Below are 21,797 nucleotides of genomic sequence, written 5' to 3'. Positions count from 1 at the left end.
ATTTTTGAGGCGAAATACCCAAAAAGAAGTTTGTAAAAAATGAATCCGCCTCAACAATATAGAACTTATCTACAACTAAGGAAAGTTATTGTTACTATTTTTCAGCGAGTCAAGTAACAAACCATTACTTCTAAGGCTTCAGCATGCGAAGCCGCCAGGAGCGGCAGATGCGAAAGTACGATTGGTTTTAGATCCCAGCTGTAGCTATCAAATTAAGTAATATGGCCAATTAATTATGATTTGAAGTCGAAACCGTTTAAATCGTCGAATTTTAGTATCCAATTGAATATCTTCGGAATGTTTGGTCAAATCATTCGGCACTACTCTACGTTTCTATTATCAACAATGGTGGTGGTGTTTCTTCTGGCTTTTCAGAATCAAATTAAGGAACTGGGTGAGTCCAATAGGATTCCAATATTTTTTGTTGCGTCGTGGGATGGTCTGAATACCTTATGGATTGTCGTATTGACGGCCGCCGGATCTCTAGTCTTGTAAGTAAGCGTACAGCCATACTGCTCCTTTCACAGTTAATGTTCCTTTCAGCAAAGATCTAATGCCGGAACCCGAGTTTAAGATCTCTTTCAGCTATGTGTACTCATATGTGGCAATGCTTGTACTACTCATCGTTTCATTTTCCGCTGTTTTCCTCCTGGCTGCAGCCTACAGCATATCGCTGTTTGCTCTTGAATCCACGGTGCATAAATTTGCTCTTAAGTAAGCAGTCAATCAAGTTAAATTGCGCGAACATTTTACAAACCTTTTTCAGATTATTGGCAAAAAGTGCTACTCTAACTGTCCGATTCTCGGACTACTTTATGAGCTTTCTGCATAAAGTTCCGTTTATAGTAGCAGCGGCCCAGCTGGTGTTGTGCTTTTCCACTTGCGGTGCTGTTGCGCTTTGTGTAGGTCTAGTGTTTTACTTCTTTAAAGTAAGTATCTATAAAACAATCACTAGAAAGTGTTTATGAAAGTCTTTCTGCAGCTAACACAAATGTCGCAGAACTATGTGGAACAGATGACTTGGTATCTATTGAAAAATCTGAGTCGCAGAATTCAGGTATGGTGCAGTAAGCGTCTGCAGAATGCAACCACTGACAATGACGATGAAGAAGTTGAGACCGATCAAAACGACTGCTTAGATAATATCAATAGCTATAAAGAAGCAAGCGAAGGATCAGTTCAAAGTGGAGCTAGTATCAATTGTTTAGAGCTGACAGAGACTGTGCTACGTGGGAACAGTAGTTCAAAAATGCCACTCGCCACTGAAACTCCCGCAGAAAGCTCATTCAACAGTTTAGCCCAGAGCCATAATAACATTTTCTTCCATTCTTCAATGTTCTTCATATGGGTATTTGTTACAGTTTTAAATATACCGGCCGCTCTAGCGTGGGCACACAATTTCAAGTATGTTAAATGACATATCTGCGATTTATACTTGGCTATGTTAGGTGCTTTTTTCATTTTAGGTACAGTAAAAGCTTGTCACCCGATGAGTCTCTTATAGCAGGACTAGTGTTCAGCATAGGTGCTTTATTTTTGTGGCAAATCGATCTTCCTAGAACAAATAGGTGCGTGGAGTTTCCTAAAGTAATTTCTACACATTTTGTGTTGTTTTTTACTGTTGTTATAATGCGCTTCGGACTATCTAATCCCGTTTATTCTTTTCTTAGGAAATTTACCATCCCGTTACGTTTCATAATAATCGGGCTGATCCCCATAAGTTTCCTGTATTGTTCAGTGTCGGTGTACAGATTGAACTATATGCTGACTTTTTTGTTTGCCCTGGTTATCATACAACAAATCGCTCCCAATTTGGAAACAGGTTCTGATGAATCGCCGCCAGAAAGACGCGCCAGCCAAGTCGATCAAGATAAATATGAGGAAGCGAAAACGAAAATGGACTGATTAGTGAGACGGAATTCAAAATAAAATTGGGTATTCTTTTGGCTGACAGAGCTTGATAATTTGTATCGTACGGGAGTTGATCAAGCTCATAAAAAACGTTTATGTTTAACTACAAAATATTAATACATGTATTTTTTTCTAATTTGCGTTTTTATTATCACATGCAACCTCTGTTGATGAACAGAATTATTGATTGAACTTTGGCCACCCCAAATTTTTTCATTTCAAAATATAGTTTCGTACCGCTACTCCAGGGAGGTAAAAATAATTATCGAAGTCCCGAAGTCGAAGCGGAAGGATTAGAAATCTATATATTAGTTTTTTAACTGTATTTACCTTCTTCTTTATCTATGCTAGCGTATAACGTATAAAAGATTAGAGAGCTTGATTGAGTCAATAGTCTTGTGATATACAGAGAATGAACCTCTGTGATCTGTGGTTCTATACCAGAGAGTATAACCTAACATTGGGCGGTCAGGTCAAAATTCAATTTTAGTTTTTCTGGAATTTACAAAGACAAGAAAAATAGATGTTTTATCAAAAATAAAAAAAAACAGCTAATCAATATAACATAATTGATTTTTTCAAACTTTTAAACATTTATAATCATTTTCTATAGTATAAATTTTCTCTTATAAATATGGGGAAAAATAAATTTAACATAACATAACCAATAAATAAAACAGTAACAACGATTAAAACTATGTACTTAAATAGCATTATTTTCCTTCAAAATGTCAGTTGACGCCAGCGACAAATGCTTCAATTTTGTTAATGAGTCCCCCTGATTATTGTACATTAAATCCAGAATTTGATTTATTAATAAAAAGCCAACATCTACAATAAAAAGAAAACACTGAATGGTTTATCTAGAAAAAGGAAATACCACAACGGTAAGAAAATAGACACTGACACGGTAAGAATATAGACAAGTTTCTAAAGAATTTAAAAATAATGAGCATTTAAATTAAAATATAGCTGAAAGTGAAATCAACAAAAGTACCTTTAACATGAACAGAGTCTTCCGCATTCTGGAGTTCTTCGGGAGGAGATGGAATGATTTCATCAAATGTTGGTAACATTTCGTCATCAAGTATCGTCCTTTCCTGGGGTTGAGTAATACAATTTTTGGGTGACCTGCGTTTTAGCTATACGAAAGGAAACCTTGACGGTTTTAGTTAGACTGGCTAAAAATCGTTCTTAAACCAGCAGAATGTGTTTACACATTTTGCAAACCCCGTTATTTGGAATTGTTGAACTTACCGCAACATTCTGAATAATATTGACTTTATTCCCTTTTGCATCTTCAATATCTATCTCAGGCCAATCGTAATGCTCTGAAGAACTTGAACTTAAAGGGGGGGTTGAGGCTGAAGCTTCACACCTGGAAATTTGAAAATTCAATATTTTATAGAGCAAAGAGAATCCTAATCCTTACCTGGCAGCCAAATCCAAATTTTGAAAAGTATTTTGTTCAAACATTAGCAACGGCGGCTGATTGGCGTATTTAGCAACGGCTTCTAGGTGCGTACAACGCGATTCTTCAAATAGTGCAAAATAATCCTGCATAACGGGCTCTAAACCAAGCAAAGGTTTGTTCGATTCTGAAAAATTTCGGTCGAAGAATTAGTCAAAATTTTTTGACGAGGAAAGAAAAATCTGATCAGTTTATATCGGAATTTCCCGTTGATCAAGTTAAATAAAACTACAGAAACCCGTGAACTGTAAAAACACTTACTCGTTCTTTTGTTTCGCTTCACCGTGTTCTTTTGTCTTGTTTTTTTTTCCACTGGTTTTGGTTTGCCTTTCGGTTTGATTTTTGAAGTTGTTTCTTTTACTGGATGGTTGTCGGGTTCTTCAGGCATAGGAAGCACTTCGATGATATCGAGATCAGTCGTATTTTGAATTTTTTTTTTGCAATTTCGTTTGGGCCTTGCGATTGGTGTACTTGATATTATTGGTGCTAGAAATGATATCATAATACAGTTGACTAATTATTATTGTTAATCGGAATTTGTTCAAACGACCCACAAAAACCAAGCACTACACGGAACCCAACTTATTAATTCACCAAAATAAAACTGAATCTATTTTTAATTTGCCTCGTATTTACCTTCTTTCTCTCCATTAGCATTCCTATGTACCATTGCCTTTACAATTATGCGGTTGGAGACTACTGATGTTGGCGAGTTGTCTAAAAAAGTGTGATGAAAAAGTGTCTTGAAAAATCAAAATCACGAAATATATTACATACCGTTCATACCTGTAATTGCATTGCTTTGCAAAGGCTCTTCTGCAGAATTTTCCATAATCGGTTCTGCCAGTAGATTCTCAGCTTCAAGTGCTCTTTGCGAATCAACGCGTTTAACGTGCCAGTATTCTTAAACTACAGAGGAAGCTTAAACGTCTGAACGTTCAAAATGTTTATCAGCTTTGCATTTTTCTTTCGCTTTATCTGGGAATGTGGAAAGCAAAAAAATACTATAGAATGTTCTTATTTTGCTACAAATGCTGAATACCTTCCGATTTGGTTTCTACGCAGTTTTTCGACTCCAGGTTGAATCGCTTGTATTTCGGCTTTAGGGAAACTTTCTGAGTTAGCTGCTCTTTCACTGATTTCACTATGCTTTTTGGGTTTTTCAATTTTTAACTCGTTTGCTTCGTCTAGTTTAGTCTAAATTAATTTTTATCAAATTGAGTTTTGTATTATATCACTTTTAGAACGCTGGAAAAACTCACCATTTTTCTGAGCAGCTGTAATTCCTTCAATGTTGTCTGCAAATAATTTTCATTATTACACTTTGGAGACTTTGCGGGCTCACTGGTAACTGTGATATTATTTATGCGATCTGATTTCGTTTTTCTTACGCGTTTAGGTTTGCTTTCTTCTACGGTTATTGCTAAATTTTCCGCTTTGGTATCTAATAGTGAACAATTTTCAGGGTATCAAGTTATATAATATTTCGCGTTGTTTATTTACCACTTGTGAATAAAATCGCAAAATTTTCATTTGCCTTTGTTCTTTAGTCCGTCCGGCTCCTGTGCCATATCAAAATCAGGCTGAGGGAATCTTTGTATAGTTCTAATTTTTTTCTTCGTACTATTAGCTTTTGGCTTCGCTTTCTTTATTTTCTTGGGTAAAACTTCCATCGAAATGATTTGGTCTGAAAACCCCCTTTTGTTATTAGCGTTAGGAGTTTCCTGCCAAGAATGTTCTAGAAAATGTACTTACGACCCTTACCTTCTTTTATTAATTCAGCTTTAGGATTCAATTTCGTCGTGTGTAATTTATTAGAAGCTTTACTAGTGATTCCCTGTGCTGACCGATTTTTCGACTTGGGTTCCGACACGTTAATCGCCCTCTTCTCTTTATTGCTTTCGAGGCTCATGTCTAAAACCAAATGTTAGAAAATAACCACTTGTTTTTTCAAATTTGCCAAAGCTATAGTTACGCTTTTCCTGCCATGTAGGAGCAGTCGATGGTATCAGTGGACTTAAATCATGATCGACTTCATTTTCCTGCACCAGCTTCTGTTCCAGTGTTGATGTTCTTGTCCATCTGATTTTCTTCTTGCTCGTCAAGGTCTTCTAAACTTACCTTTGGAATGGCACCGTCCATAACTAAGAGCGGTTAGAATAAATTTTGCGAATTTCTTATAATTTACAAAAATGCACCTTGTTTTAACTCGGAAGTTCTGTTCTGAACTGAATTGGCTGAAACCTGAGAATTGGAATCCCGGTTTTTCTAAAGTTACTTTCTTCTCAGACATCGCTTGGCTAACTGTTTGCTCTTTATCATCTTCCAATGTTGGAGTTGGCTTGTCGGCTGGCAAAACTGGATGAGAATCAATTTTAAATTACAATTTGTCAAATAGTTGCATCGACGTTTTTCGAAACCAGTGATTCGTTTTTTTCACAAAGGGACAGGTTTTGGTGAACATAAATAATAACTGAATATACCGCTCTCTTGTATTCCTACATCCGCAGCTGCAGAAATGACTAAATTATCTTCTAATGCTATTTCACTGCTAGATTTTGTTATAGTTGACTTTTGCTCTTCCAGGTCTTCTAGTCTTGGTTTTACGATGTCTTCTTTCTGGGCTGAATGAAAATAAAGATCAGTATTTTTGCAAAACATTATTGGCCTTTTGAGCCAGTTGAGTTGAGTGACCTTGATCCAACAAAACATGACATTGTGGTTCTTTAGTACTATCCGGGATTGCAGAATCTGCTTTTTCTTTCAACGCAATTTTCCTCTTATTAGTCTTCGATTTTGTGTTTTTCACTTTAGCGCGTTGTATTTTTGGCTTCGAATTATCTGGTTCCGCAACTGTTTGAAATATGGTAGGTACTCTCAGGGTGTAACTTTTCGAAAGATAGTTAAATTACCATTTTTCACCAAATCCGAAGTTGAAGACATCTCAGGCTTGGGCTCGATATTAATATCTTCATTATTGAATTCTGGCTTCTGAACTAGTACAGTCTCAGAAGCGGTTCGACAATCCATCTCCTGCAGCAATTCAAAGCCCGACTCAGGAGTATTACGGGCGATTTTTTTGTGTTTAGAAAATTTGTCCGGGCTTATGACTGAGTCCTCTTGAACAGGCGCTAATTCTGAAAAAAATGTCGGTATTTTGCATAAAAACTATTAATTATAATGTGAACCTACTAGTCTCAGAAATAAGTCTTGAGGGGTTCTTCTTCTTCTTTGGGTTTTTTTTGGCACAACCAACTAGGGGTATTTTGCCAGCTCGTCACGTAAGAGGTCCAGTAAGCGGGCTTGTGCCCCTGATCCTCCAAAGTCTTACTCACTAACAGTAATATTATAGTGTTTTTTTTTATGTTTGCTTGGTGTGTCTTTTCAGTCTTCTTGTTTCTTTTTGCTTGCTACTTGCTATTGTAACGGAAATGGCCTGGGGTACTCACGTTTGGAATGGGGGATCGAAATACATACTAAATATAATATTGTTGAGGATTACTCATTTGTCTTATTGTTTCGGTTATTAACTTAGTTAATCTATGAGTAGAATACGTCTTCGCTCATTCAAAATTTAAATGTAGTTCGTCCACTACTCCACTGGGCAGATGCAACAAATGCTATTTTACTTTAGAAGCACTGCTATTGGTCGAAAAAGATCAAGTTTCAAGGACAAAGAACAGTCAGTCAATCACAACCTCACAGGCCACAGAACATACCCCAGGGGGGATATTTTGTGCTCACAGGCCTGCCACATTAAAGAAAATATCGGAGACATTTTTTGTTCATTGAATATTGCTATTTGCCGAATCATGGGGCACGTCCCACTCCAATACATACAAAACCTTACCACTTCACGAGAATAAAATATCTCCTTTCACTAAAACTCAGGCCAATTGACAACGCCGCGGGAAATCAAAAGGCATAAAGGCAGGTATTTGCCTTTTTGCTTGTTGAAATATCGAAATCCCAGATGTTGATGTTCCTGAGCAGCATGGTAGGCGAGCCCTGTTATTTCAAATCCAATGTTATCCAAGTTATTTCAATTTTCAAATCACATGTTATTTGAAATATCGATAACAGGTACCGACTGTTCCATATCGATACCTGTGACAAGTATTTCGTGTCATCCCTAGTTTGTCAGTCTTTATCTATGTTTATCAGTATATCAAACATTTTTTAGGCAGAATCATCTTGATCTATGCTTTCTAGGACTGTTTGTGATTTACTCATTACTAGCGTATGAGTTAACTGAGTTACCTAACTATACTGCGTTTACTTGACTGTTGCACTTTTCAAAACCCGCTAGGATGAGCTCTAAAGATAAGGACAGTAAAACGTTCCCGACTAGATTTAAGGAGTTTTTTAAGAGCAAACCCTTGGGTAAGAACTCATTTTGTATCGGATTTGTAGGCCATGTACTTATTTTCCAGCCCCAACGTTTTGGAACAATGTAGTTGTGGATGTAATTTTTTAACATTATTTTTACGTATAGTAGTTTAACGGGTTTGTCCCCTATCAAAAACCAACGGTTTGAAACTCCAGTAGTGGTGGCTTAGTACTAATACCTTACAGTGCCATTAAAAAACCTGAAGCGATAATTCTGCTAAGAGAAATAATCATAATGATTTTTGTAGGAAGCAATGTGGGTCGAGGTGAGTTCAATCTTTCTCAAGACGTTATAAGGGACATAGGCAAAGATTCTCCCTTGCAAACCAGGCTAAAGGTGCTGAAGGATTTATGTGTTTCTGTCGAGCAGGAAAAACTGGCCAGTGTAAGAGCAGAATTTTATGTCGACTCGAACTGAAATAATGATAGTTTTTATCTTCTAGAATGTAGTCGAGAAGCTTTGGTGCTGCATAGAGGACCTGTTTTCGCGCGAGAATCCATCCGAGGCGCGACACCAGGCATTCTATTTTATGCAGTGCATGGCGAAAGGGCAGAATGAAAGACTGACTTTGATGAGGGCACAGATTTTTCGCTTAATCAAACATCATGACCACCCAGAAGACATTGGACAGAAGCTGGATCTGTTGATTGCCCTGACTTCCAATGGTAGGTATTAAACACTAATAGCTTCCTCGTAACCGCGTTGGTTTGCAGGCAAAGGCGTATTGTTTTTTGAAGAAGAAATCGGGCGTTTTCTGCTCAATTGGCTTCCCGAAATATCGCGCATTGGTCGCATCGAAGAATATCTTATAATGATTGACAACGTGATACGTTTTAATGCTGCATATTTAGATGAAGAGATTATTAACGGTTTTATAGAGTAAGTGTTAATTTAAGCCGCTAGATATGGAGATTAAGACGCGACTGGATTTATAGACACATCTGTTTGTTGTGTGGCCCGACCAGCCAGTATACCACCATAAACCTTTGCCTACTGATTATGTCCAGTATTGTGGCATATAGCAACATGTCGCCGGACGCCCTACCGAAATTTATCGGCGCCCTTTGTCGCACTGTTATTGATCAAAAATATTGCGAGAAAAGTTGGCAGGTATACTTTCTCGCTTCGTGGACTTTTATTTAGTCTAACTTGTCAACTCCCAGATCATGAAAAATCTCCTGGGCACCCACCTTGGCCACTCAGCGATTTACACTATGTGTCGTATCCTGCAAGAGCCCGCTTTAAGATCACATATTGACCTTCTGCGTGGAGCGGTGTTCTTTACACGAATGGGTCTTTGGACGTTGGACCCTATTCCAGATTTGCGCTGCCCGCCCAGTTCCATTTTACCATCTTTTTTACAGGTAAAATATTGTCTCAGCGCATGGTTTATTGGATCTTATGGCAGCAAATATCGCGGGGATTTTAGGCAGTAAATGGAAATCAGCCTGCTGTTGCCTATGAAGTTTCCCTAGCACTTCAGCAGTTGATTAATCGATATGGCAGCGAACTGTTGGATTCCTCTTGGTCTATAATACTGCTAATTATTTTGCGTATCTTTCGCATAGCCAACACTGGTAGGTTTTTAAAATCGCTCAAATGAGTTAGTAATGTTGGTGCTTCGTTCAATTTTTCACACTTTTTAGAGCCCAATCCCCACAAGCTGGAGTTCAAAATCATATCGATGAATACACTAAATACAATAGAAAACTACATTGAGCTGGGCAAATACAACGGGAATATCAAAAGCTACTACAAAGTGGTAGAGGAGTGCTCCGCTGACCGGCCAGATCAGAGCATTTTGAGGCTTTTAGAGCATCATTCGAGGAACGTTAACCCCATGCAGCATCTCTGGATTACCAATCTGTACAACTTAATGCATAAATATTTTCGAAACGAAGTGAGGACTACAATTCGTGTGAAAGTCCTACACATTCTTATGGACGTTTTCAAATTAAACAGGTACCTCATATGGGAAAACATCAATTCCTAGTTACTTTTAAAGCAGTGTTTTAGGGAGCAGTACGAAGAGGAATTGTTAGAAAGGATACTGATTCCACACTTATCGCTAGTAGTAAATGATTATGATGTTTTTATTAGGACTTCAGTTATAAAATTGTTAATTGAGGTCTGCACAGTATGTGAATCGAAACGTTGCATAGAACTATTGGATATTTTGGAGAAGGTATGGACTAATTTCAAAATCAAGGAATCATGAAATAAATTAGTTTCCCTTTCGAATTCCAGTTTTTATTTCGGCCGTTCGAAAGTCAAACTCCAAACGCAGACTATCAAGATGTAACTTGCCTGGTCACGGGCCTCACCGGATTATTCGTGAGAAAAATCCATAAACTGCCCTCATATCACGCGGTCAAGATCTATACAATGCTGGTGGGGTTTTTGGAAAAGCATTACGAAACGCCCATGATTTTCCATGGCTGGCCTAAAATTCGATTTGCTGTGAGTAGCGACTGCCCGACTTTTTCTTATTCCTTACTAGTAAATGAATACTTTTTAATGGTTTAGGTTTTTGATTGTTTTCTGAAAATGCGAGCTGACTCACTGTATCATTTGGGCTATCCGGATGGAAACCTTTTAAAATTCAGTCCCTATTTATGCGTGATTTACCGTAGCTCGGTAAACTCACCACCTCCGCAGTCTCCCGCACCACAACCGATGTGCAATATTACTTATGTATCTCTTCGCAAAGCGTTCAAGCTGATCATTACCTGTTTAACATTTGAAAAGGGTAAGTATGAAGTTTTCGTGCTGAGATTTGCATAATAGCTAACTTTCCGGTTTGAAGATTGGGATGTTTTGAATTTAGTACTCAGTGGAATTACCAAAGGCCTTCAAAACAAGTCGCTGGTGCTCGGAAAAGGGAACAACGAGCTCGATTTGCTTGTAAATGTGCTTTGCTCAATGGTAAATGGTGTTTGAACGAGCAACATTAAATATCAAAGTTTGCCTTTTGGACTGTATTCGATTTTTTTTAGATTTCCGACAAACAATTGAACCTTCCGGAGTCCCTCAATGTTAAAATTAATAAACCGGACTTCCACTCCACAGTGTCATTAGTATTGGTCAACCTCGCTTCTTACCATGCCTATCTGGACAATTCAAGCCAAACGAAAATGATTCGGTAAAAATGCATATTGATCAATCACAACTACTTTTCTTAGGCGCAATATTTTTTGCTTTAGATGTATTATGAAATGCATTCAGAATGCCCCCAAAAGTTCGAAGCCTTGCATATCAGCGCTTACAATATGTACTCTGGAGATGAAGGAAGTGATGGTAAAGATTTTACCTATGGTTTTGCTAGCCTTATCGAAAATGTCCCCAACCAAGCACGTTGCCGTGCCTGTCCTGGAGTTTCTTTCGAGTAAGTGATTGTGCTTATTTTGGGCCAATCCCCTGCAGAAACTATTGATTTTTGCTTCTCCTAGCGATGACTCAGCTGCCTTCAATCTTCTCGAATTTTGTATCTGATCAGTACATGGCGGTGTTTGCTGTTGCCTTGGCTTACAGTAACCCCTTTAGGTTTAACCATTACATCGTGTCTTTGGCACATCATGTTATCGCCATTTGGTTTTTGAAATGCCGTTTAACATTTCGAAGGGATTTTGTCAGCTTTATTATCACGGTAACAGCATGACTTGGCCAACTGAAACACGGTTTAAAAGTCCCGTTTTAGGGCTTGAAAACCAATCTTCAACCATATGAGGAGACGCTGTACAAGTCAGACTTGGCCCTCATAAATCAGGACAGTTCAGATCGCAAACGATCCTCCAGTTTAACTGAGCAAGGTTGAGTAGATTATTGAGCCAGCAAGAAACCTTCGTGGTTGTTTGTTTCTATAAGGTTCCAGACGCCGAGATGAAAGATCGCTTCCAGTGCGAATTGAGAAAGGCGTAATAAAAAAGGGGCCAGCTTCTAACAAGCTGGTCAGCACCTTTTACGAAGAGCTGAACGAGACTTGCATCGACTTGATGGCACGCTACGCATTTTCGCCTTGCAGCGCCTTTCCTAGACGGTGATAATTGTTGGGAGCTTAATATCGTCGGTTAAAAACTTTTGCATTTTTGAAACAGATTGCCTGGTGCCGAGTTTCTGCTGAATGGAGGACAGTCAATGACGTGGCTCGTTGGGAATAAACTGGTGACTGTGACTACCAGCGGATGTTCTCAAAAGGTTCTCAAACAGGGACTGTGTGACAAATGCTGGCTGATGTGCAACACCAAGACTGACAATAAGCTGCTCACAGCCGGTGGAACTTTCTCAACCCTCTCATCGTCATTTTATTTGTTAGCTTTGTCTTGTTGCAGGCGCCAGTAGTGCGGAGACCAGCCGACAGAATTCCAACGAAAAATCTAACAATTCCGTGAGCTCTCCACAGGAAGAAGGAGGCAGAATCGGAGAAGAGTTGGTCACCACCAAGTTGCAGGAAATGTTCAAGACTGATGAGCGTAAAGAGGAGAAATATACATGCGCGTGTTGGTGTCAGGGATGGGCGGAGGTTTACATTCGAAGGCCCACCGGTAGGATTTAGGCCCTTCTGTGAACGTTTTCCATTGAACATGATTGAATTTTAGGTGACATGTCGTGGATTATGAGAATTCAAAACGATTTGTCCCATACCCGGACCACCTACGACTTTCCTATGAATGAACTGTCCACGCTGTATATGCCGTCTCTGTATGATGAACCTCAGAGACCTCTTCTGGTGCGACAAGACACGTTTGATGAAAACCAGAGCATTTGCGAAGATGATGTCGCAAGTGGACAAGGTGGGAATCTTATTTACATTTGGTGCGGGTGAGAATTAGACTTATTTTCCTCTGTCTGTAGTCTCACCAAGACAGTCACCTTCAAGACAAAATTCCCAAGACAGCATTGAAGAGGAGAACGATGATATAGTTTACGAAGACGGCACGAGGACCAGAAATCCAGTTCGTCGGTCTAATTCTAGTCCAGAAATGTCGGCGGGTATGTGTAATACATATGGGAGTTTTCTAATGGTGTAGGGTTGATTAAGCGACTCTACAACTGCGGACTCTTTTGCACTAAATGGGGGCTCGTGTTGTTGAAGAGTGAAAACATATTAAATTTCAACAGATGTTGAAATAATTGTAAAAGTTGACTACTTTCTGACTTAAGGATGGAAAAACCCTTTCCATAAAATGGGCTCATCGTCTGGATCATCAGAGGGCGACAGCGTAGACGACAAAAAAGCAAAGATGTACGCGAAGGATATGCGCGTCAGCTGTGAAGCTATTCCTGAAGAAATAGCCGGTAACTGTATACTTTGCCCTGAGCATATTTTTTTAAAGTATTTGACTGACATTTTCAAACCGATGGAAATTTTGTGTTCTTTAGGTAGCCCGCCCCAGTCAGAACCGATCCATGCGATAACATCGCACCATCCTTCGCTGCTGAGTTATCACAGCTGCCCCGGATCCACTATTCCCAGCGAGGCTAGCAAATCCTGCCAAACAATAGCGCCTTTACCTGCCGGCTTTCAATCTGGGGCCCATTTGGAGCATTGCAGTAAGCCCAGCACACTGCCGAATATAGTCGGAGCACTGCAACCTATGTCGGGAAAGCCGCCCCAGAGCCCCACTCAAACCAGTCCGCGCTTAGCCAGACATACTAATAAAGGTGAGTGTTGTTTTCCGAAATTCAGTTAAACCGTAACTGGTTTCTCGCAGGGGGCCAAGAACTGCAAAAGAGTTCGTCGTCTTCAGTGGTGCTAGACAGAAACAGTCATTTAAGCCAAACAAATCTCAAGGATCGTAAAAGTGGCGGCAGCTCTGAGAGATTGGCTTCGTTCGATTCCAGCCAATCCTACACAAAAAGGGATAGATTTTATACCATCTCTGTGATGAGCAGGCCAAGGTACATGCCACTGTTGCGCGATAATCGCCGTTTTATTTCAGTTGGCTTGCAGATCCGAGCCCAATAGACATCCGACGCGCACGAAGGATGTGCCGAAGAGTGGAGTGAATCCGAGTTTCGTTTTTTTACAACTTTATCACAATTCATTCTTGAACGATCACCACAAGGCTGAAAAACCTGTTCTTATTGGAAACAGTGATGCGGTTAACAGGTAAATAGCAGGCTAGGAAAATGAGTTTCTGTCCGGTCTTATACAAAATTAAAGTTACTTATATTTTCAGGGCTGTCAATATCTTGGACAATATTCCTCCTTACGAAACCCACAGAGTGGGTGTGCTGTATATTAGAGAGGGACAAGTAAACAACGAAATGGAGATTTTAAAAAACCAGTTTGGATCCTTGCGGTACATGAAGTTCTTGCAAAATTTGGGAACTTTGGTGAAGACATCTGATGTGGATCCCCAACTGTTAGGTATTGTTGTCAATTAATGATGGAATTATCGAATCAAGTGATTACTTAAGACACATTCCAGGTGGCTTGGATGGAACGGACATCAAGTTCGCCTACATTTGGCAAGACGACGTAGTAAGAGTGAGTTTCCATGTAGCGACAATGATGCCAAATAAGGACAGTGACCCTCATTGCAATAACAAGAAAATGCACACGGGGAACGATTTCGTGAATATCGTCTACAATGAAAGTGGAGAGGAGTTCGACATGAAGACTATCAAGGTGCCCAAGTAGCATAAGCAAAACCCTCCTTCAATATAACTTTTGCAGAGTCAGTTCAATTTCGCCAGCATCATCATACAACCTCTGGACCACAATATCAATAGAGTGGTAGTGAAGATTAAGGACGATCTGAAGGACTTGGCAGTGGTTGGCAACGATGCTAAAGTAGTGTCCGACGAAAATGTAGCCATCCTGGCACGACAGCTCGCCTTACATGCAAATGTAAGCATTTTTGCGTGATTTACAAAAATAAGGTTGAATTGTTTTTCGGCTTTAGTTGGCATCGTTAGTCGCGAGGTCGCTGAAAAATAGTCCAAACGACCCATACGCCTCAAACTGGTTGGAAAGGTTGAGACGCATAAAGAATGTCCGTAAAAAGGTGCTGGACGAGAATAAAAATGATGATCATAACAACTATCCGTCGGAGGAGAATAAGAGCAGGAAGCCCACCGAAGATTTTACGGACTATTCCTAAATGGGTTCCGGAGGTTAGGTATTATTATTTGCTAATCAATCGAAAGTTCTGATTAATGTAGCTGTGTTATATCTTCATAAATGTTTATATGTATGTCGATTAACTAGAATAGTGACTTTGAATAAAGGTACGTTTAACCATTGTGTACACTTTCATCACGTAGACCTGGTGATCGTGTAGTTTCCTCGGAATTTTTAGTTTTTTCTTGTTTTGCTTTAAAGAACCACGATAAACTAAGCAAAAATTCCTGCATGCTTCATAAATTAAGCCAAAAAATCAACTTTTGAAATTCACTTGTTTATGCACGAAAATGAGATTCGTTCGCTGCTATTTGCCGCTAATTAGTTCTTTAGGATCAATAATTTATAGCTCCACAGGCAAAATTGTCGCTAATATTCATAATAATTTTGAGTTAGTTTGTGTGTTGGTAATTTTTTTATGAAACAAAAAAATATACAAAATGTAAACATTAATAATCTGAACAGACCTAAATAATATAATCCATCCCAAATTTAATAAATTTGGGATTCGCCAATAACACAATTTTTATTAACTTAAAACGTTTTGGGCAGTTTGGCAACACCGCTCGAAATTTAGCCTGAAACTGATGATTTTCCTCATACTTTGTGAGTGTTTTTTGGCTTAATTTACGGACCATCCAGGAATCTTTTAAGGTGTGAAACGGCTTAATTTTAGACTCAAACGACACCAACCAAACTGATAAAAATCTAATTAAGGTAATGGTATTTTAAAATTTTACATTCACTTTGGCAACGTTGCATGAGTCAGAAAATCGACATTCATTAATTTGGTTATGTTATTATAAGCAGATTTAAACATTCCAAAAAATAAACTGAAATCGCTTTAACAAAATGAACTTACAAACATGCATAGTCTTTGGAATGGCATTTATTATGATTAATTGTATTACTGAAGAGGACGAAGGTGTTAAATATGCCAATAAATGTGAAGGTAACACAAACCAGCGTAAACATTCAATACAGATTTAATGTTTCTTTTGGGGCAGTTTTATTTTTAAAAATCTTGTAGTTTGCAAAATACTAGCGATTGAATTGCAAAGTCGATTGGAAGAAACAGGAAAAACACACGATGTGATAGAGACTGGTTACTCAGTTGACGATATCAAACCCAAGAAAAAAACAGAATACAAGAAGTCAGAGCTGCGCTTAATTGAATCACTAGACGGAGTATGTGAACGCATTCTCGAATACAATATCCACAAGGAAAGAGAGGATAGTACTAGATTTGCCAAGGGTATGAGCCAGACGTTCCAAACATTACATGGACTAGTAGATAAAGGAGTGAAAGTCGAACTTGGTATCCCATATGAACTTTGGGATAAGCCCAGTGCAGAGGTTACCAATATGAAAACGCAGGTAGTCTTTCTTTCATTTCATATAATGGCAGGAGGACAATTTTCGCAATTCACAATTTTCAGTGCGAGACACTGTTGGAGGAAAATGAGGCTGAGATAGAAGACTGGTATTTCCAACACCAAGAAGGAGGCGAGCCTTTGAAAACATTCTTATGTGAAAAAGTAGTTCTTAAGGGTGAGAATCTTAAGTGTCTGAATGAGCAGTTAAAAGGAGAGACCGATCAAGACCAACCGAACACTGTCAAAAAGGGAACTAAAGACAAAATTAGAAAACATGCTAAAAAAATTGATGAGAACAAGGATGAATTGTAGAGTCACTGCTTTTCAGTTAAATCATAGCTATACATAAAACAGAGTTTGCAATAAGTACAGTTTCACTAGCACTATTGTAAGGGTAAATTGATAAGTGGTTTTGAATCAATAAAACGCTTTAAAACTATGCAGCCGAATATATTTACTTTTTGGTTCCTCCAGGCTTTCTCTTGTTTTTCGCTTTACCACGCAAGGCTCGCATTCGTTCCATTTCCTCTTTCCAGTCCTGATGTTCATCTCTAAACAGTCCATAATGTCGGAGTTTCATCATCAATTTCCCAGTTTCTATGTGTCTCGGATAGTACGCGTATATTTCCTTACGTAGATTAATCGGTTGCTCGCTGCAATTCAAATAAGCTAAAAGACCTTCATCGTTCTAAAGATGGTCGGTCGTACCTAAACAGCTTCACCACTTTCATGGATTTTGAACTGGTGGCTCGGACTGGTTCACTAAATATGCGATTGCTTAAGCGAGCCATTCGCTTGGCATATTCAGTAGTTTGTTTGATTAAATCTGTATATTTGGCGTAATTACTCATACTTTAAGAATTGAAATTCACAGATTACCAAATTCTTCTCTTGAATGTAAATCATATGTTAGTGCTAGGTTATTAGCAAAGACCACAGATTTTCCTCTCTTCTACAAACACAGATCTTAGATAAAGACAAGTAGAGGTTATATTCGCCATCTGTGATCCGAGACACGAACTGTCAAGAATATGTTCTTCGAACTAACTAATCTCGAGTTTAACGCAAATGTAATGTTAATGAAAGAAATTCAGATAATTACCATGAATTGATAAATCCAAGTTAACCGGAACCTATATATTACACAGAAAGCACCTGCAAGTTCTTGTCTGGCCAAAACCGTAAGATTTCATATTTTCAATTGTTTCTGATTTCAATAAACAAAGCTTGACACAGCTGTCATTTCCAAAAGTCGATATTAAAAATTTACTTCTGGTTTACTTAAAATTTCCGTTCAAAATGGCATATTGCGAACATATGGTGGACGATCGCAATTCTGGACATTCAACCGGACAGACCGATAAAGACAAGCTGCTTAACATACAAAATGAGTTGATCTGGGGACTGACGTATCGGAACTACAAAGAACACGAAAAGAACAATCCTCTGGTTCCACTTCACTCGCCGATTAACATTCCATTCGAACTCTGTAGAGCTGGAACCTTGCAAGGAAGCAAGTTCAAGGAGAAAAGGCATTCAAATGAGGGTACCATAGCGAGAAACAGTAATCAACCGAAGAGAGATGGCCAGGGAATAAGTATGAACTAAATAGTTTGCATAAAACACTTCCACTTCATAAGGAGTTAATATACCAATTATAACTTAACAGAGGCGCAGCGAACCGCAACGAACCGCAATCAATCTAAAAGCCGAAAACAGCAAATAGAAAAGCCTACCCTTCTGGACAGAAATGTTTGGTCTCAGACTAAATACATGAGCTTCCTATCAGTTCCTAACATGAAATTTGAGAAACCCACTTCGAAAAAGTACATCCGAAGGTGTGAATTAGCACCTTGTCCGCCTCGATTCGTTCAGCTGGCTGTGCCAAATAGGAGAAGGGTGTGTGTGTTTGCCTGCAGCCAGAAGATAACTCTGGCTCTATGTGTTCTCTATCTTTTACTTACAGGTTTTCGCCAACTGGAAGGAATACGTCAACTTGTTGCCTACCGAAATGCTAATGCGATATGAAGAAATTTTGCACACAGACCAGAATTTAGACCCAAGAGAGGCGCGTTATTATTATATGAAACTGGACAGGTAAGGAACGCAAATTGAATTTTATCAAAATCTGTTTGAGCAACTGAAGCTGTGTTTTAGGCAAAAACGCAAGGAACGTAGAAAAAAACTATTTTTAAAGGAAAAGAAACGACTTGAAAAGAAAACAGGTTCAGATTGGATGAGGGCTCACATTGATACTCTTGCTTCAAGCGTTTTAGACTATATTCAAGACGAACCTCTTTTTGCATTAAACTACAAACAAATGCTATTGTCTGACGGTAATTGTAGCTTAGAGATTTTATTTGAATTAGTGCATAGCCAATCTATTGGGTTGCAGGCATTTTGGACCGGTTGGAGCAAACAAAAACCATAAAAAAAACAAGCAGAAAGACCAAAAACCACTACCAACAAACCATCATCGAAGTGACTGATAAATTTGCGGTTTGGATCGATACGTTGACTAAGTTTGTGGATGTGCAGGTGAAATAGCAAATTTTGAACGTTTCTATGCAGGTACTGAAAATTCAATTCCCTTCACAATGTTTTGTTTAAGGCCATTGAATCAGATGTAGACATACCGCCAGTGTCGGTTTCTTCGCTCGCTGGGGAAAGCGAAAGAGAGTCCGGCGAAGGATCTGCATTTTCTTCTTCATCATTTTCTTCCGAAGAGTTGCGGGATTCTCAGCTATTTGAACCAGAAAACCGTTGGAGCGAAGAAGGTGAAAGTGTTAAACACCTTACTGAGGGTCTTCTTGAAGACCTGTTCAAACCTGGGGGAGAAGCAGAAGGCAATAATAATCAAGCTGCAATGTAATGCAATAGTTTCTGGATGTTTTTTTGACTTGTTAGGAGAATATGAACTAGACGAAATTCTCAACGGGCTTGACCGCGATGTTTTGGACAAACTTATTAGAATTTTGGGCGACTGTTCTGATGAGTTCTTGGACGGCTATATAGATGAGGGCCAGATGTCTAGTGTAACATATAGAGATGTGCTGGACAGACTTAAAGGTACAGTTGCTATTATTTGACGAAACTCATACCTTGATAGAACTATCGAAAATGCTTTACACAATTTGTCTTTTACATAATGGTTCACTGTGACTTTCGGCTTTTCTTAGAGTTGCGCGACGGCCTGAGCCCTGATGGAGAAAAACCATTTTTGGAGAAAATTATGATCGACTGGGCGATACGAAACCACCCCGATGATGTTAACGACGAAATTCTACAGAAAATACATGAAGTGGCTGGTATTATCGGCGACTTTAAAATGAAACCACAGTCGCCAGGTAAAACCGAGAAATTATCTGGTTTTCTTATTGAAACAAAGTCTAACCGCAAGTCACAAAACTAATTATAGTTTTTACATGCAGTGGAAAAAAGTACGGAAGGCCCTGAAACGGAAGATGAGGTAAGTGGCCCAGCAGAAGGAGATATGTCTGAGGGTGCAGAAGAAAGCGCAGATCATGATGAGGGAGAAATTGAAGGCGCAGATGCCGCAGTAAAAACTGGTGAAGATGACGGAAACGAAGCTGCGGATGATGCGGAAACTACAGTTACAAACGGGGCAATTGAGGATAAAAGTTCAGGTTTAGCAGATGCACATGAAGATGAAGAGGGAGAGGGAGAGGGAGATGGAGATGGAGAGGGAGAGGGAGAGGGAGAGGGAGAGGAGGTCAATGTTGAAAAAGCGGATGCAGAAGAAGCTGGAGAAGAGGATGCTGTAGATGCAGCGATAGAACAAGGTGGTTAGAGTTGATTTGCTAGTTACTTTTAATAATTGCTTTCAATGGGTATGTGAAACACATTATTTCTAATTTGATGAAAACCTCATATATATGTGTTGCATTGACACGCACACAAATGAAGAACAAACGGTAATTGTTAGTTAAAACTGTTAGTTATTGAATTGGATAGTTAGAAATGTAATTTGTCTTGTATTTAACATTTTGACCTTTCAGTTGAAATATCCGAAGGATCATTTGGTTTCGAGTTTGAAGACGGGATGAGCGGAATTCCAACCGAGGAAGATCTTGATCTTTCTAAGATAGGTGAAGAAGAAGAAGAAGGTGTTTTTAATTTTCTAAAAATACTTCCATACTATTATTATAATCAAATTTTGTATACTTACTAGTTTTTGAAGGCAGGACTGATGACGAAGGAAGTACGGGCATTTATAAAATTGTGGATGACGGTGAAGAATTCGTGGCATCTGAAATGGAATATGAAGCCCAAGAAGGAGCTATTCTCCCTTACGGGTGAGATATATTTAATAGTAAAGTATTTTCCATCAATTATATTTCTGGCAGCATAATCAAAGGCCACAAACCATCGAAAGTGTTTGAGCATTCACCGGGTACCGTTTGCTGCTTGTCGCTGAAAACTTGGGCAGTCTGGCTGTTGGAAATCACACATAATGCACACAATTGGACTCAGTGGGTTTGTCCTAGCAAACTGTTTTAACAGTTGTTTCATTATCTTTAAACCATATTTCGAATTTCCAGATGAGCTGTGTAATTCAGAAAATTCGAGAATATGCCGCGATCGTGCGTGGCGATGTGAAGAAACAGGATGGACAGGTCAAAGTGTTACCCAAAGCTGAATGGAGACAGTTCATTAAAGAAACCGAAGAATCAGTGGTGGCCTGGAGGCAGTATAGTGCCCACGTGAAAGGTTACTGAACTTATTGAGTAACGAGTTAACAAAACGAGTTATCTAATATATGGTGCGAACCAGATCTCTCTCAGAGCATCGTGGAGAACTTCCATAATAAGAAAATCAACTGTTGTCCGAAATGCCTACAAGACCACCTGATAAGGAATGTGGTGGTTGCCCATGACACCCTTCAAGCTTTAACAGAAGCTGTGAGTTGTGCGGCCTACTGGCAGCGTTGCCTGGATACTCTAATGGAGAAAACTTGCGGATTGACAGATACCAAACCAGGTAACTACTATAAGTACTTACTAATATAACTTAATAATCGTCACACTATCTCGTTGACAAACTTGTACCATTATCAAAGCACTCTAAATAGTAGTTTTCGATACAAAGGCGAAAAATGTCGTGTTTCGAACGACGACGGCGTCTCGGGTGTCAATCCGTTAGGAGTTCGAAAAACAAATTTTCGCCCTCGTATCGAACACTATTTTTTATTCGAATGAAAGATTACACGAATAATAAAATGCATCGATTTCATATTTAAAATTTTGTGGCAATGTCATTTTTTGAAATGTCATGTTTTGAAGTTTGTAATTAAGTTTAAGTACTTTTTCAACTTGAAACACCTGTGGTCTTGGGATGGTGTTTGCATGTTGCATACTCTGCATGACATTTGCGCTTCTTAAAAAGATCGTGTTTTACGTGTGACAACATCGCAAAAGTAGATAAGTAGGCCATTAAAACGATTATCAGACTGAACTTGTAACAAGGGTATAATTTACAAATTGTAAGTAAACTTGAAAATAG

The 21,797-nt window shown here is 38.9% G+C and overlaps 6 protein-coding genes across 14 annotated transcripts in view; 4 read left to right on the top strand and 2 right to left on the bottom strand.

Annotated features, from left to right (window-relative positions):
* Window positions 1–2,042, top strand: part of LOC109536622 (GPI inositol-deacylase) — a 5,468-nt gene extending 3,426 nt beyond the window's left edge. Inside the window, exons 9-15 of the mRNA XM_048664312.1 lie at window positions 81–216; window positions 276–491; window positions 544–714; window positions 767–929; window positions 983–1,404; window positions 1,467–1,568; window positions 1,671–2,042. Coding sequence (XP_048520269.1) covers window positions 81–216; window positions 276–491; window positions 544–714; window positions 767–929; window positions 983–1,404; window positions 1,467–1,568; window positions 1,671–1,905 — 1,445 coding nt within the window. The 3' untranslated portion in view covers window positions 1,906–2,042. The remainder of the gene's footprint in view (window positions 1–80; window positions 217–275; window positions 492–543; window positions 715–766; window positions 930–982; window positions 1,405–1,466; window positions 1,569–1,670) is intronic.
* A 424-nt stretch (window positions 2,043–2,466) lies between these two features.
* LOC109536604 lies at window positions 2,467–7,035 on the bottom strand. Of its 5 annotated transcripts, none has more exons than XM_048663592.1 (16): window positions 6,575–7,032; window positions 6,295–6,519; window positions 6,077–6,235; window positions 5,581–6,006; window positions 5,358–5,526; window positions 5,147–5,296; window positions 4,886–5,069; window positions 4,645–4,826; window positions 4,425–4,579; window positions 4,160–4,360; window positions 4,019–4,099; window positions 3,644–3,868; window positions 3,344–3,509; window positions 3,169–3,289; window positions 2,909–3,053; window positions 2,467–2,742 (listed from the first exon to the last, which is right to left on the bottom strand). In XM_048663592.1, the coding sequence occupies exons 10-16, from the start codon at window positions 4,212–4,214 to the stop codon at window positions 2,615–2,617; spliced, it is 921 nt and encodes a 306-aa protein (XP_048519549.1). In that variant the 5' UTR covers window positions 4,215–4,360; window positions 4,425–4,579; window positions 4,645–4,826; window positions 4,886–5,069; window positions 5,147–5,296; window positions 5,358–5,526; window positions 5,581–6,006; window positions 6,077–6,235; window positions 6,295–6,519; window positions 6,575–7,032; the 3' UTR covers window positions 2,467–2,614. The 5 variants fall into 5 exon arrangements, with proteins under 5 accessions (XP_048519549.1, XP_048519547.1, XP_048519550.1 ...); XM_048663590.1 differs by having other exon boundaries at window positions 4,645–5,069; window positions 5,581–5,740; window positions 5,866–6,006; XM_048663593.1 differs by having other exon boundaries at window positions 4,645–5,069; window positions 5,581–5,740; window positions 5,885–6,006.
* Window positions 7,036–7,506: 471 nt separating this feature from the next.
* Window positions 7,507–15,019, top strand: LOC109536724 (tuberin). Its single transcript, XM_019903063.2, has 29 exons — window positions 7,507–7,765; window positions 8,020–8,156; window positions 8,215–8,437; window positions 8,486–8,651; window positions 8,708–8,882; window positions 8,936–9,136; window positions 9,202–9,349; window positions 9,419–9,734; window positions 9,789–9,957; window positions 10,020–10,232; window positions 10,299–10,521; window positions 10,579–10,697; window positions 10,769–10,914; window positions 10,976–11,157; window positions 11,222–11,418; window positions 11,470–11,581; window positions 11,637–11,808; window positions 11,867–12,042; window positions 12,101–12,313; window positions 12,368–12,562; window positions 12,624–12,761; window positions 12,933–13,067; window positions 13,152–13,433; window positions 13,484–13,670; window positions 13,723–13,881; window positions 13,952–14,142; window positions 14,204–14,403; window positions 14,452–14,625; window positions 14,681–15,019. The coding sequence occupies exons 1-29, from the start codon at window positions 7,693–7,695 to the stop codon at window positions 14,876–14,878; spliced, it is 5,220 nt and encodes a 1,739-aa protein (XP_019758622.2). The 5' UTR covers window positions 7,507–7,692; the 3' UTR covers window positions 14,879–15,019.
* A 610-nt stretch (window positions 15,020–15,629) lies between these two features.
* Window positions 15,630–16,713, top strand: LOC109536731 (protein canopy 4). The gene is made up of 3 exons (XM_019903077.2): window positions 15,630–15,850; window positions 15,929–16,275; window positions 16,338–16,713. The coding sequence occupies exons 1-3, from the start codon at window positions 15,751–15,753 to the stop codon at window positions 16,584–16,586; spliced, it is 696 nt and encodes a 231-aa protein (XP_019758636.1). The 5' UTR covers window positions 15,630–15,750; the 3' UTR covers window positions 16,587–16,713.
* On the bottom strand, window positions 16,709–21,482 carry LOC109536732 (28S ribosomal protein S33, mitochondrial). Of its 2 annotated transcripts, XR_007280787.1 has the most exons (5): window positions 21,297–21,482; window positions 20,464–21,235; window positions 18,911–19,102; window positions 16,983–17,226; window positions 16,709–16,927 (listed from the first exon to the last, which is right to left on the bottom strand). XR_007280787.1 is itself a non-coding variant. In XM_019903078.2 (2 exons), the coding sequence occupies exons 1-2, from the start codon at window positions 17,123–17,125 to the stop codon at window positions 16,729–16,731; spliced, it is 342 nt and encodes a 113-aa protein (XP_019758637.1). In that variant the 5' UTR covers window positions 17,126–17,216; the 3' UTR covers window positions 16,709–16,728. The 2 variants fall into 2 exon arrangements, 1 of the variants encoding a protein (XP_019758637.1); XM_019903078.2 differs by lacking the exons at window positions 18,911–19,102; window positions 20,464–21,235; window positions 21,297–21,482 and having other exon boundaries at window positions 16,983–17,216.
* LOC109536729 overlaps window positions 17,311–21,797 on the top strand; it is a 57,732-nt gene continuing 53,245 nt past the window's right edge. For 2 of the 4 annotated variants that reach the window (XM_048663574.1, XM_048663572.1), the window contains exons 1-14: window positions 17,311–17,871; window positions 17,944–18,173; window positions 18,241–18,371; window positions 18,432–18,610; window positions 18,670–18,812; window positions 18,886–19,120; window positions 19,182–19,343; window positions 19,454–19,621; window positions 19,706–20,080; window positions 20,294–20,401; window positions 20,467–20,590; window positions 20,642–20,771; window positions 20,837–21,005; window positions 21,069–21,275. In XM_048663574.1, coding sequence (XP_048519531.1) covers window positions 17,574–17,871; window positions 17,944–18,173; window positions 18,241–18,371; window positions 18,432–18,610; window positions 18,670–18,812; window positions 18,886–19,120; window positions 19,182–19,343; window positions 19,454–19,621; window positions 19,706–20,080; window positions 20,294–20,401; window positions 20,467–20,590; window positions 20,642–20,771; window positions 20,837–21,005; window positions 21,069–21,275 — 2,659 coding nt within the window. In that variant the 5' untranslated portion in view covers window positions 17,311–17,573. The remainder of the gene's footprint in view (window positions 17,872–17,943; window positions 18,174–18,240; window positions 18,372–18,431; window positions 18,611–18,669; window positions 18,813–18,885; window positions 19,121–19,181; window positions 19,344–19,453; window positions 19,622–19,705; window positions 20,081–20,293; window positions 20,402–20,466; window positions 20,591–20,641; window positions 20,772–20,836; window positions 21,006–21,068; window positions 21,276–21,797) is intronic. The other 2 variants (XM_048663576.1, XM_048663575.1) reach the window with 2 other exon arrangements.

This window comes from Dendroctonus ponderosae, unplaced genomic scaffold, assembly GCF_020466585.1.
Source record: "Dendroctonus ponderosae isolate FM_Combo_2020 unplaced genomic scaffold, Dpon_F_20191213v2 Dpon_F_20191213_2, whole genome shotgun sequence".
In the NCBI taxonomy this organism is placed as follows: Eukaryota; Metazoa; Arthropoda; class Insecta; order Coleoptera; family Curculionidae; genus Dendroctonus; species Dendroctonus ponderosae.
Note: the sequence above shows the minus strand (reverse complement) of the source record. Positions and strands in the feature narration are given on the sequence as shown.

Bases quoted from the DNA above. Each gene is read 5' to 3' on its own strand.
- LOC109536604 (XM_048663591.1), bottom strand. From the start codon at position 4,214: ATGGAAAATTCTGCAGAAGAGCCTTTGCAAAGCAATGCAATTACAGGT. The intron at 4,100-4,159 runs GTATGTAATATA...ACACTTTTTTAG, and splicing joins TGCAATTACAGGTATGAACG to ACAACTCGCCAACATCAGTA. The intron at 3,510-3,643 runs GTAAGTGTTTTT...GAAATTTTTCAG, and splicing joins GAAGCGAAACAAAAGAACGA to AATCGAACAAACCTTTGCTT.
- LOC109536724 (XM_019903063.2), top strand. From the start codon at position 7,693: ATGAGCTCTAAAGATAAGGACAGTAAAACGTTCCCGACTAGATTTAAG. The intron at 10,233-10,298 runs GTGAGTAGCGAC...TTAATGGTTTAG, and splicing joins GGCCTAAAATTCGATTTGCT to GTTTTTGATTGTTTTCTGAA. The intron at 12,043-12,100 runs GTGGAACTTTCT...GTCTTGTTGCAG, and splicing joins CAATAAGCTGCTCACAGCCG to GCGCCAGTAGTGCGGAGACC.
- LOC109536731 (XM_019903077.2), top strand. From the start codon at position 15,751: ATGAACTTACAAACATGCATAGTCTTTGGAATGGCATTTATTATGATT. The intron at 15,851-15,928 runs GTAACACAAACC...AAAATCTTGTAG, and splicing joins ATATGCCAATAAATGTGAAG to TTTGCAAAATACTAGCGATT. The intron at 16,276-16,337 runs GTAGTCTTTCTT...CACAATTTTCAG, and splicing joins TTACCAATATGAAAACGCAG to TGCGAGACACTGTTGGAGGA.
- LOC109536732 (XM_019903078.2), bottom strand. From the start codon at position 17,125: ATGAGTAATTACGCCAAATATACAGATTTAATCAAACAAACTACTGAA. The intron at 16,928-16,982 runs GTACGACCGACC...TTTGAATTGCAG, and splicing joins AAAGTGGTGAAGCTGTTTAG to CGAGCAACCGATTAATCTAC.